Source organism: Lontra canadensis, unplaced genomic scaffold (genome assembly GCF_010015895.1).
Source record: "Lontra canadensis isolate GAN:19392208 unplaced genomic scaffold, GSC_riverotter_1.0 scaffold2, whole genome shotgun sequence".
Classification (NCBI taxonomy): Eukaryota; Metazoa; Chordata; class Mammalia; order Carnivora; family Mustelidae; genus Lontra; species Lontra canadensis.
Window position 1 is genome coordinate 35,808,202 of NW_022630996.1, and position 13,514 is coordinate 35,821,715.

The 13,514-nt window shown below is 43.6% G+C and overlaps 1 protein-coding gene across 2 annotated transcripts in view; it reads right to left on the minus strand.

Annotated features, from left to right (window-relative positions):
* The window catches only part of BMPER (BMP binding endothelial regulator), a 245,416-nt gene extending 232,609 nt beyond the window's left edge, over window positions 1-12,807 (minus strand). Inside the window, exons 1-2 of one of the 2 annotated variants that reach the window (XM_032871821.1) lie at window positions 12,415-12,807; window positions 11,148-11,233 (exon numbers count right to left, since the gene is read on the minus strand). In XM_032871821.1, the coding sequence (XP_032727712.1) occupies window positions 11,148-11,162 (15 nt within the window). In that variant the 5' untranslated portion in view covers window positions 11,163-11,233; window positions 12,415-12,807. Of the gene's footprint in view, window positions 1-11,147; window positions 11,234-12,275 lie in introns of both variants that reach the window. The other variant, XM_032871814.1, reaches the window with a different exon arrangement.
* Between the last annotated feature and the right edge of the window lie 707 nt (window positions 12,808-13,514).

Genomic DNA, 13,514 nt, shown 5'->3' on the forward strand with positions numbered 1-13,514 from the left:
GAAAGAAAGAAAGAAAGAAAGAAAGAAAGAAAGAAAGAAAGAAAGAAGGAAGGAAGGAAAAGGCAATGTTTACAGAGAAAGAGAAAAAAAAATTAAGATAAGGATCCTAAAAAATCCTCTCATTGGGGCCCAAAGAAATACAAGAACAGCTTGGGGCCTTCTGGTTTTCCTGCCTCCTTTCTGTGGGCTGGGCCCGGTCTCCTGGTCTCATCGTCCTGAGGTCACCCACAGCTGAGAGGGCCCGCAGCACCACCAGAGAGACCCACCGCACAGGCTCCAAAAATAAGATGTTCAGCCTACGCCCGACAGCCTCAGCAGCCATGAAAAACCATCTAGCCAAAATCTGTTCATCTGACCAAGAATACAAGAGCTATTTTGAAAATGGCTGCTTTTCTAAGTTAAAATGGGCTGATTCTCGTCTCTATTATTTTTATTATCACTGTCATTCTCTTTGAAGTGTCCCTGGGACATCATCACTCATGCTGCAGGTCCTGTCCCAGAGTCACTTGATGTGTTATTCCATCAAAGAGGGGCGTCGGGGGAACGAGGTCTGGTCAGTGAAAAAGCTACATGTCCTACCCTCTCATTTTCTCTTGTTGAGTTACCTGTGTGCAACCTTAAATCTGTCATTCAGGTTACAAACCTACCTTTGAACTTCTCATTTGGCAGACCTAGGTTAGAACCACCCATTACCTAACATTAAAAAAGAAAAAAAGAAAAAAAAAAACCCTCATTACACTACACGACATGTACATACAATAAGGCCTTTGTCCTTAAAAGAAAAACATAATTTTCAACAGACTCAGCTTCCAGAAGCCAACGGAGCTAACATCCAAAACCCAATATAAACATTAAGGCTTGTGTCAAGGTTTCAGAGCTAGCCTCACTGAAAGGGGAGGAAATGACCAGCTCCGACAGGGTAAGGATGGGGAGGTGTTTTTTCATTGTGACTTCTGAAAGCAAAAGTGAGATAATCCCAGATCCTTCCCTCTCACACCTCCTGTACTGCCCGGCACACTGCTGCCTTTGACAGCGGGATATTTCTCTAAGAGGGAATGTTCCTTTTGTCACAAAGAAAAGTAGGTCTTAATGTCTATAGGACTCTAATTTTCAAATATAAGTACCTTCCTTTCAAAGGGAAAAATGTGTTTTTGTAATGATTATTTAGGATGTCTTTTATAGAGAGGGTTGAACTTCTGTGACAAACTTTCTGGGAGAATCATGTTTTGGAACTTGGAGTTCCATTCTAGGGGGAGCTAGCCCAAGTGTTAACAACCCAAACTATAAACAGGAAACTCCAGGCTGACTCCTACTCAAGCCCCAAGGTTGAGGACTTCTCGCTGAAGATAAGGCACTTGCAGAGATGACTGGACAAGGTTCTTAGCCTTGCAGACTTCATCCCGTAAGACGTATATTCACCCAAATAACTACACCACGACACAGGGCATGCTGGTGAAGAGAAGATGACGCCCACCCTTAGAGCGGGGGACAGGACCTTGGGTGGCAAACATTCAAAGCTGCATGGATCTGTAGGGCCCCCAAGTCCAAATCCAGTCACATCGGGGTCTCTGGGATTAGCCTGGAGAAGGTGAAGCCCCACAGCATCAGCAGGCATGAATGACGGTGGTCAGTCAGATAGTAGGACTCTGCACGCTCTCAGACGGAGGGGCTCACAAGGGCCAGGCTCAGCAGGTCCACTCAAGAATTCGGTTTACATCCCTGCCTCCCACCTGCCACTTCCCAATTTAACAGCAAGTGCTGGAAAAGGACAACTAGGCCTCACTAGAAACGCAGTGTTGTGATTAGCTCTGTGTAGATGGGCGCCAACCAAGCAGATGGTCCTTTGAAGGTGAAAAACAGAGCAGCCAATCCATCTTCTAAGGTCTAAATACGACCAGCATTTCCTATCTTCTATCAGAAAAGATAACAATCATGTCTATTGAAGTTCCACTGTCTACCCTGACAGAAATTCACAGTAAACATATTTCACAAGTGTCGACAAATACTGAAATAAGAACAGTCCATTTCATCACTTCTCAAAAGCGCTGTATTGACGGCGATAGGGGCAGAGGCTATCATTTCGGTAGTGCTTGCCACATTCCAAACCCTGTTCTAAGAACTTTATATGCTTTTGTTGTTGTCGTCATTTTAAAGATTTTATTTATTTATTTCAGAGAGAGAGAGAAAGAGCGCATGCATGGGGGGAGCGGTAGAGGGAGAGTGAATCCCAAGCAGACCCCATGCTGAGTGTGGAGCCCCACACCGGGCTCAATCTCAGGACCCTGAGACCATGACCTGAGCCAAAATCAAGAGTCGGATGCTTAACTGACTGAGCCACAGAGGCGTCCCTGGAATTTACATGTTTTAACCCACAGTTTTGAACAAAGCCTCGCAATGAAGACAAAGAGATACAAAATATTGGGCAATTCACCCAAAGCCTTAGAACTATTAAGGAGTAGACATGAGAATCACTACATTATTGCTCCTAAAAAATATACTTATTAAAGTATCTGCTAAAAACTGATTTATGGCATACACTTCACTTTCTTCTATTCAAATTCTTGCCCTAATCATTCTTGTTCTTAATACTCTCGGCAAAGGCCTTTCACAAACATCAGTGCATTTAACCTACACACATCACCTCAGTTAATGGCTCCAGTCAGCGGAGTAGGGTCTGCATGATTATTTCTCTTTAGAGGTGAAGCCGAAGGGTGTACACACCATTACGACCTGCCTAGGACTCACAACTAAGGCTCAGAGAGTACAAGTCACCTGTTCAGTGATGCACAGCTAGCAGGTGGCCCCCATGAGACTTGAACCCATAATTTCAGACACCATTGCTGCTACTCCACAGCTGTACTTCAATGACAAAGCAGATATTAAACATTTAGTGAAGAAAGAAAATATTTTTTCTGAAGATCTAGCTAAGGGATTAAATTATATCATAATATTTTTAAAGCACCATTAGCAGTTTAATAGAACAAACGTGAAAGTTTATAATGATAAGATTTTATATTAGCCAGGCTCTTTTAAATTATTGCTCTTATTCATAATAATAATTTTTTAAAAAGCCTCAATGTGGCCTTGTCCATTTTGCACTTAACTATAGAAACATTCCAAAGATGTTTGGAAAAGTATATTACTTTTATCCATGAAATTAGTTTTGTTTTGATACCTTTTAAAATTTCCTGTGGTATTTATTCACTTTTACTAAGATCTTTCCAAATCAAAGTTGGGAAAATTTGTGATTTTTGTTCTAAATTTTCAAAATCCCTACAGCAACCTTAGTTCTGGATTTCTATCAAATGGGCTTCCAGCAAATTCCATCTATGATGAACTTTATTCCACGTGAAAACGTACAGCAGGTACTAGGGAGGTAGGCACCACCACTGATTATTTCCGATAGCCCGATAAGATGATGAGAAAGTTCTTTCTGTGATAGTCTCCTAGAGTCTTCAGTCTAACGCTGCAATATTCAATACCACTGGTCTTTCTGTTCTTCAAACACCTTCTGCCTTGACCTGCACTTTCCTGATTCTGCTCCCTCTCCTATAACTACTTCTCAATCTCTGTCATGGGTTTCTCCTTTTCTACCTTTCCCTTAAACATGACCCTTCTTCTAATTACTCTTGTAGGCCTACTTTTGAAATCTCAGTGTAGACAAGTAATTATTCCCAAAGTGTTGAAGTGTATTTCAATTCAAACAGTCAAGAGATGTCTGTCCACTGGTCTTGATTTCCTTACCGAGCCTACCGAGCTCTTCTACCTGGAAGGTGATCAAACCCATCTCATCAGGTCTAAATTCATTCTCACCCACATCTGTGACCTCGTCTCTTCCTACATTGTCTAAACCACTGGGAGAACTCTCAAAATTCCCTCTAATTCACCCCTTTTCTCACTTTTGCCATCTGTTCTGTTGCCAAGTTCTATCAACTTGGCTCTAAAATTCCTCTGTAAATCTAGGGGTCCCAGCACATTGGTAGACTTTTTTAAGGAGAGCTACCCCATTTTGACTATTGTATAACTTCGTCCTACCACTGAAAGCACCTACTATCATGGTAATATCTACCAGATGCAATAATTTGCCAAATGAGCCATGCAACAGTAGAGAGCAAAAATGGAATTTTGAAAAGGGAGCTCTGGGAAGTAAACTCTTCTGTTCAGGTGGCAGCACCCTGCTCTGGAGACACCAAATGATTAGCAAAGTGACTGCTACAGAGACATCCTAGCACATCGCTCTACCGTTTTAACTACTGTCTTGATGGGCATGGCTTGGAGTCTTTTAAACCACATATTCTAGAACTGGAAGGTGGTGAAAGAAATTCCAAAGAATGAGCAACCTTGGCTTACCCCCATGTCTCCTTCCATTCCCACCGCCCCCGTTCCTTGCTCTCACCTGCTTGCTGTTTGCTCTCACCTAACCACAACACATCCCAGGAGGCTGTTGTCCAAACTCCAGCCTCTCTGCACTTGAAACGTGCCCACGGAAGCTCCTCGAGGAGTTTAGAGAAAACACATCTGATTGTGTCATGTGGCTGCTCCAAAACAGGAAATCCTCTCAATTATATGAGCAGAACCAATCTCCTTATTACTGCATTCCACCAGCTTCCTAACTCCAGCTTCTACCAGAGCTTCGGGAGCTTGGGACTTGGCCCTTCCACAGTCCCCGGAAACACAATCCTCTGTCTTTCCTCCAACAATGCCTTGCCAAGACCAGATTTCCTCCACCCAACAGGGTCCCAGATAATCCAGTCGGAACTCAACTGCACCTCCCTTAGTATTTGCATTCAAGTGGATTCTACTGCTTTTTCTGTCTCTCCTGTGGAACTTATTCATGCCTGGGTCTTTCCCCCACAATTAGGTTGTGGACAAGAATCTGTCCTGTTGGTCTTTGCCTCCCCAAGGTGCCCAACCAGCACAATGCTTCAAACACAGAAAAGGCTAAAAATAATAACATAAAATGGAAGGGGAGAATGAAGTGTGGAGAGAAGGAAGAAAGAATAATATTATTGAAATTATAACCTGCTATCCCCAGTGCTTTGAGTAGTGTTTTATAGAATTAGATCTGGGAATCAAGAGGTCTTAAAATATACAACCAGCTCATTTGCTGATCTTAACTAAGTTCAACAAGCACACTTGACCTCCCAGTGCCATGAAAGGTGGTGTTATTTGTCTTCTTTTTATCACAAAGGAGTCAATATACCATCAGCAGGATAGAAGTGCCACAGAAGGGGGTGCGAAAAAGTGATATCCTTTATTGGTGCCACGGATTTTTATTATTGACTTTATTTTCCATTGTTTTGCCTTGCCTAACTTTTCTAACTATGCCCTCCTCTTCTGCCTCACCGTATCTATATCCCAGTCTGAAGAAGGGGTCCCCTTCTTCAGCATTACTTCCTACACTTAAAACACAACTTACTGCTGGTGTACCCTTGAAAGGCCAAAGTCTACAAATGAAATGGAAGTATGTTTAAAATGGGATGGGAATGGGGAAGGGGAGCACACGAGTAAATAGGCAGCAAAAACCCACTCAGGTCTGGAACGGGGTTGAGAGACTTCCACGAGGCAGGCCAGGAAAATCCCCATGCTGCCAGACCACTAGGCAGTTTTTCCAGAATTACAGCGCTCCTGAGTCCCAACTCTATCCCTCTGCCAATAAAAGTACAAGTGAAGGTGACCCCACAGGCATAGAGATGTAAATACGCTACAGAAAAAATGAGGCCCCTCTTCCATGGAAAGTTTTTTTAGTACTTAATGGAGAGCAAGAGGAAAACTTACACCAGGGCTCGCAGACCACTGGACCAATAAGGAAGCAGCCTAGATCAGCCCAGTCCAAGTCTGGAGGGACAGAAAAGCCTACAAGTGTTCCTGACTTAGCCCTGTTCATTCATAACGATGGGTGGGCTTGGCATCATTATCCCCATGCTCCTTCTTTTTTTTTTCTTCTTCCTTTTCTGATGAAACTTTGCATCCTATTCCATGTGAGGAAATAAGAATTTAAACAATAATGTCATCATCAACAACAACAACAATGAATCATTCTAGAGAGCTCACTCCACACCAAACTCTGAGCCAAGCCTTCCGTGCTGCCGCTCACTTCATTCTCACGGCAGCTCTCTGAGCTTCGTACTGACATTCATCCCCTTCTCCAGATGAGGAAACCAAGCCTTCGAAAGGTAAGGTGACCTTCTCAAGTCCGTCACCATTGAATGACAGAGCCTAGATTGGAACCCAGGCCTGTCTGCTGCCAGTGCCAAAGCTCTTTGCCAAAACATGATGAAATGCCAGACAAAAGCTGCCTGAACCGTGGGTCTTCCTTTGAAAGGGCTTCCTTTGAAATTCTAGACTTGGTATGTGCTACAAGACAAAAATCACTCTAACCTCCCGCAAAGAGAGTCAGCTTTACAGGGGTAGAAATAACTCTCTGAAGCCCTTAGAAGTATTTATAGATGTTTTTAAATAATAAACAACTAGTAAAGGCAAATCAGTTTAGTGGAGAAGGCACTGGCTTCACATCCCAGTCTGTCTCTTAAGGAAATGTATAACCTCAGGACATTTGCTCTACCTCTCTTAGCCTCAATGAAGCATGGGTAGAAATAACAGCCTCAAAGCTGGTACTGGTGAACTTACCAGCACAATGCTATAAATAAGTTCCCTCCCTCTAAAACTGCTCTATTGAACATACTGTTTTACGGAAAGGCAATTAATCACAACACCTGTTCAACAGAAAATAAACAAACAAATCCCGATCACTTCCTTAGTGAGCATCCGAAGTCTAAACATGATATGAAACAATTTTCAAAAAATATGGCAATCTGTGTCTACATGCACATACCAAGGGTGGTATCCGAACACATGTGGGCTACTTCCTATTTCCTTTCTCTCTCTCTCTCCCTCTCTCCCCCTCTCTCTGTTTCTCGCTCTCTCTCTCTCTCACACACACACACACACACACAAATTGAATCCTGACATGATATTATCTCCCTCATTCTCAAACATGTGCCTAACACTTGTTCAGATAATAGATATCCACTCTCTAACCTGTTAATTTAAACAATAAAAAAAAACATGAGGATTTTATAGAGATAAGGCACCCCAGAGAACTGAAGATGCCAGTAGCTACTTGTTTAGTGACAGAAGATTTTTGTGATTAAAAAGTAGAAGACAGAAGACAATGTCTCCTCTGTTCTCACCACTTGGTTGACTCCAAGATTGGTGGAGCCCCGCTTCTTGTAACACCAAATTTCACATTGCTTTTTATGAGCAGAGGGTCCATTTCTACATTGCACCTCTGGATTTAAAAGAGGAAATTTAAACCTCAGAATAATGTTTTTTGCTGAACAAAATGTATGCCAAACTAAGCTCTGACCGACTTCTGGTTTTCTGAGGCCTGGCCCCCAAAGTTTTCTCAGGTTTCCAGTACCAGGCCGAATTCCCTGGCTTGTCCTGCTTCCTTCTATGTGACAGTTATGTGGAAAGGGACAAGAAGTAGGAGTACCATCTCCCAGGCACAGTTGGTGGATTTGGAGATGCCAAAAGATCCCAAGAATTGCTTTGGTTTCATTTTCTGAGCATGACCGCCTCTTATCACTGTACTTCAAGAAAGGAACCCATGTGTTTTCCTAGGCATTCTGTGGGGGAAAATTCCAGCAGAAAGGGTAGGGGGAAAATCATACAAAACAGAAGTAAGTCTGAGCCTTTTCTTCCTCAGCCTCATAAAAGACCATTTTTTAAGGTGGGGAAAAGCCCCGCTTGGCTTTCTAACAATAGAGCACTTGCATCTTTAATCTTCAACTGCCCACCGGATTCCCTCCTTTTCATGACAGTGGTCCAACTTCTCACCTTCCCCTTGAATAAATGAACTGAAGCTTCTTGACTCCTATACTTTAAAACTATATCCATCACCAGCTAACAGACAGGTTATTCTTGGATCACAGCTGATTCTGGCAAGATGCTGGGCCTCAGCAGATGAGGATAAATGAGAATATGATTATTCACTTCTGCCTGCTGTGGCCACCTCATCCGCTGTCATCCTCAAAATTCCCACAGAAATGAGCTCATTCCACCTTTAAAACATTTCGGAGCTTGAGAGTTTAAATCAGGCCAAGTTGATTTTGTGGGTTTTTTCAAGCTTTTACACTGTAATTATATACAGGACTTTGTGCCACCTATTTCCTCCCAACTGTAACATTTTACATCTTTTTTAAGCATATGTTGAGGTTAGCTTTTTTTTTTTTTAGTACATGTTATGAAATAAGATATGAGCTTGCGCTCAGCTTTAAGTACATTTTTGCCAAAAGGCTGGACCAACACAAACTAAATATGGCTATTTTCTTTATCCAAAGTACAGTTTTGACTATTACATACCCTCTTAATGTACATACATAAAACTAGCTCACAACTAAAGCTCCCTGCAGGTCAACTGAAATCATAACGAGATTTTCCTTTCATATAATGTGATTAACAAATGTTAGCTAACTGAACTCCAGAAAGACTCAAAAAAAAAAAAAAAAAAGAATAAAATAAATAACTCAAGCAGTACCAAGAAGTAACTCAGTGATCTTTCTAATTTTTTTTTCCTTGTTTTTTCACATCTTTAAGCTAATAGTCTGTTCCACTCGATGATAGGGATGTGCTCTAGAGGCAAATGAAACCAAGAGCAAATTCCTGCTCTATCTACTCAAATATGAAGTTCACAAGCGAGGAGACTCCTTTAGCCTCAGTCTCCTCGTCTGTAAAATGGGGGTAAAAGGCCTCAAAGGATTTTTGTGGAGGTTAAATGAAAGAATGCAGGCTTAGATCAGTGCCAGCAATATAAATGTTGTTACTACTACTATTACCTATCTGCTAAATATGGCTACATTCCAACCTAAGTATAAAAATGCCAACCAACCTCACAGCAGTCTGGGATACTTTGAAATCTTTGGTCTGCAGTGGATCCCTTGGAAACATACAAGAACATACACAAATACAGAAGTGGCCAATCATCTATTCCTTCTCAATTTTATCAAGTCATTACAAATGTTTGGGAAGCACTATGATAGCTTGGGTCCCCTAATCCTATACCCCTAAACCTTTTAGCTCCTGAAAGAACTCTGAGGCACCTTGCAAATAACAAGTGAGCTGGGCTGCCAGAGTCACAACTTCACATGTTTGGAAAGGATTTGTGACAGCTCTCAATCAAAGCAGATACCTCTAACTATTAGATATAAATGAACCAACTGTTCTTGTGAACTTAATCAATAGTTTTCCAGGACAAATAATCACCCCCAGTTGAATTCCAACTGATTCATCTTTTCTTTTCAGATTCATTCTTTTAGCTTCAAAATGGCAGGATTCTAACATCCATCTTTTTTTTTTAATATTTTTTTTATTTATTTGACAGAGATCACAAGTAGGCAGAGAGGCAGGCAGAGAGAGAGGAGGAAGCAGGCTCCCCGTGGAGCAGAGAGCCCAATGCGGGGCTTGATCCCAGGACCCCCGGATCATGACCTGAGCCAAAGGCAGAAGCTTAAGGCACTGAGCCACCCAGGCACCCCTAACATCCATCTTATTATCAGTAAGGCTGTGCTTTCAGAGAAAGGTACAAATTTCCACCGAGGAGAATACTGAGAAGGGGGATTGCTCTGTATAGAATTTTTCATAATGTAACTTGGGAACAGTCTGCAAACTGTATGTTTAAACTTCACGAGCTGTAAGGCTGCTGAGGAGAAAAATGGTATTTTCACATGTGGAGCTCCAAGCACATTTAAATGTTATTCAGGAATTTCCCCCCCTGAAATTGTACGAGATTAAGGTAAAATAATTCGCTCACATTATACAGATAAGATCAACAAAAGGGGAAGGTTATGTCTCCTCCTACACCACCCTCCCCACACTCACACACCGGTTTTAGTAAATATACAATGGATACAAAATTTAAATGCAAAGCTTCTTTTCAACAGGTCCTTTAGTGAAGGATCACTAATTAACATGGCAACTCATAAACAAAATCCAAAGAGCCCCCTCTCAGCTTTTACTAAGGCGCAATATATATACCATCTCAGCAAATGTACTACATTTTTACTTCTATCTCTGTTGATTCCTTTAGTCTTCAGAACCTGCTAATCATTTGATACAGGCATTCACCTTCACTCATTTATCATTTTGTAACATTGACCTCATCCCTTGTCATGAAAAAGTTTGGGTAGTTTAAACCCAGATGGCTTGGCTTTCACCTAAATCGAGAAGACTCCCTTCCCCAGTTTCATACACCATGCTGATCTGATAACTCGCAGTCATCTATCACTTTGGGGCTTTGCATTTGGCTGCCTGAATGTTTTTGCAGCAGGGTTTTGTGATGTGTAGGTCTTAACCAAGTTTTGCCAATGGCGATTGGCATATAAAACAATCTCAAGCAAAAATGTTGCTCCTTGTGAATCCCTATTTCACCTCAGAATTTCTTGTTCATATAATTTAATCTCCCCCATGTGGTTACTCATTTGATCTTATCATTAACTCTTAAACTAAAATAAGTTGAAACAAATTATGTTTTTGAATCTATTAGCCACTACCAGTGTTAACTAAGCAGCCAAATATCATTCTCTGTTAAGAAGAGAATGTCTTTCTGACTCATGCTTCCAGATCAGAAATATAAAGACTGTTTTTGAGATCTTAGGGTATAACAGGCAAAGAAATCCAAGATTATGTCTTGTCCTCAGGTTTCTTCTTTGTGACTATCACCTCTCTTTCCTCTTGTCACATTATCTTAACCCTGACCTTTATACCTAAATGTTATCTCATCATTTTCTCACTAAGACGACAGAACCAAGGCAGAAAGTTTGATGGCACCTACAATTTGGTGCCAACAGCCATTCTGGGAACAGACAGTGTCAACAGTAATTATCACTGGGACAGTGCTGTACAAAGTCCATCTTAATTTTTTTTTTCTATAAGGATGATGTCAAAAATAAGAATCCTAAGCCTGATGAAACAGAAAGTACCAACGTTATAAAACTCAGAAATTCAGATGAACGCAACTCAACAGTTATGTGCAGTTTTGTAAGGACTAAAAACAATTTTTAAGATCTGGTTATATTATTACATGTAATGGATTCATCTTGTCAAAGGGAGCAACCGACTTCACATTACCTGATCCTCATACTTACCAAGCAGACACACATTATACAAGGATTGTCGGTGATAAATGGAATCTGGAGGACTTCACCTTCATTTTCACATTTTGCAACAGACCCTGAGTGAAAGAAAAAAAAAATCCATTTAAATTTTGCTTAATGGCATTATTGCAAGCATTTAATTTTTTACACTAATCCTTTTTTGAAGCAACTACCAAATTCAGAAATCCTTAATGAGTTTTAAATGATCAAATGCAACAAAAACAAATTTCCCCAAAAAATAATTATTTTAAATAGTTTTATTTAAAGTTTTTAAAAAAAGACTATCATATATAGAGAGATTTTCTGCTCTCCAATAGCTTAAGACAGATCCAACTCTTTCAATGAATCGTTAATAATACTCCTCCTTGATGAAGATATTTCAACTAAACACATACCCCCATATGCAAAAAAAAATTTCAAGGTGGACATTAGGGCTAAACAAAATTCAGGACTACATCAACGAGCAGGCCTTTATATGAATCTGCCTCAAATTGCTTTTGAGTTTAAATCACTTTTTGAAACAATCTTCTCTCCTCTTCTCTTAGAAATTGACTTAATATTTTCTTTTCTGCACCAGGTGTCAGTAAAGTATGTCCTTCAGAATAGCGGCTGAGGTCTTCACCTACCTGAAAGTACATCATTATTATATCCTGCTAACATTACCTTTTTAAAATATGACAGTTTCTTTAAATTCATAGTCTGGAGAGCCAGTGCTTTAAAAAGCACTCCTAAGACAGAAGCTATATTGGAGCCTTATAAAGTGAGAAAGAAGGATGTGTGGAAAACGGTGCAATTATTTCCTTGATATTGACAGGAGGAGAAGAAATCTCAACAAGCGTTGAAGAAAATAACAAATATAAAGAAATTTCTCAAATGCAAACAGAATTTCTATTATCCCTATATTCATGCTAACAGAGTCTCAGTGTCCATCCCTTAACCTACTCACTGCCTTCCCACCCCTTAACACGGCGGGCTTCGCTTGATCCCCATCCGCCGACGAGTGGCAGGCGCCAAGGTGCTCTCTCCCCACCCTCCCGTCCCCGGGGCAAGTCAGCGACTCCTCTCCCAGGTACCAAGCCAGCGTCCGGGAGGGCCGGTCCCTCCCGCCCCCTCCCCTACCTGTCAAGAAGGAGGAAGCCAGAGACATGGGGACCCCCGAGCAATTGAGCAGCAGCAAGACGCAGCAGGTAATCCCGGGCGAGCGCCGGCAGGGACGCTCAGCCAGAGCCCTGACGCCGGAGAACCAGAGCATCGTCACCTGGAGGGAATCCCGGGCGACTGCAGGTCCCGCGCCGCCGCCTCTGCTCCACTACCTCCGCTCGCAGTCAAAAAGGGCTCTCAGCCGGCGAGTCGGGAGACAGTCCGCGAAGGAGGGAGGCGGGCGCCCGGGAGCGGGGGATGGGGGGGAGCGAGGGGTGAGGGGCGCCAGGGAGGAGGGGTCCTGCGGCCAGGCTCCTCCAATGCGGCTTTTTTTTTTCCTTTTTTTTTTTTTTTTTTTAAGGGAGTTGCTCGCAGCGGCTTAGTCGTGGGCCACCCTACGCAAGAGATGGGGCCGGGAGGAAGGGGATGTCGGAGCAGCCGGAGATAGGCCGAGAAGAGAGGCTGCGGTGCGGGCTGCGCACAGCCGCCCCGCCGCCGCCGCCCGGGCTGCAGCTACTGCCCCGGGCGCTGCCGCTGCCGCCGCCGCCGCGTCCTCCACTCGGGCACTCCCCACCTCCCGCCGGCCCCGCCGGCTCTCCGTCCGGCCGGCGCGCGCGCTCGCTCCCGCGCCCAACACAGGGGCGCACCGGCCACCTCCCGGAACCCGCTGGGGGCGCCCGGGCGCAGGAACCCCGCGCCCCGGACACGTCTCAGCCAGGCGTCCAGCCCGCTCCCCAGCCCCTCGAGGGAGGCCGCCAACCCCGGGGTGCAGATCCGAGCCGGGCAGGCGTGTCTCCACCGCCCTGCGCGCTCGGTGCCTCCTCCCTTTCCCGGGGGATCCCTCCCCTATTAAGGGATGCCACACCACTCCTGCTCACGCCGGGGTGCCCCAACCCTATGAGAAAGCAGAAAATGGGGCACGGGGACGCTTCACCACCCTACTGTCTCCCAGGTGCCGCAGCTTTGGGAAGGAGCGACGAACGGGGCGCTGGAGGGGCCCAGCAACTTTTCACTCCCAGCTTTGCTTCCCTCTGGCGGGGGCGCGACAGCGGACTGCCGGGCTGAGCCGACAGAGGGGCGAGGCGCCTTCGACATCAGTGTTTTGTGCTTCTGTGTCTTCGCGTCCTGACTCTAGGGAGGACAGAAGTTGAAACCACATGCAAGGTCGACTAATGAAAGCACAGAGGCGAAAGCTTTTCGCCCTTAGAAAAGAGGAAC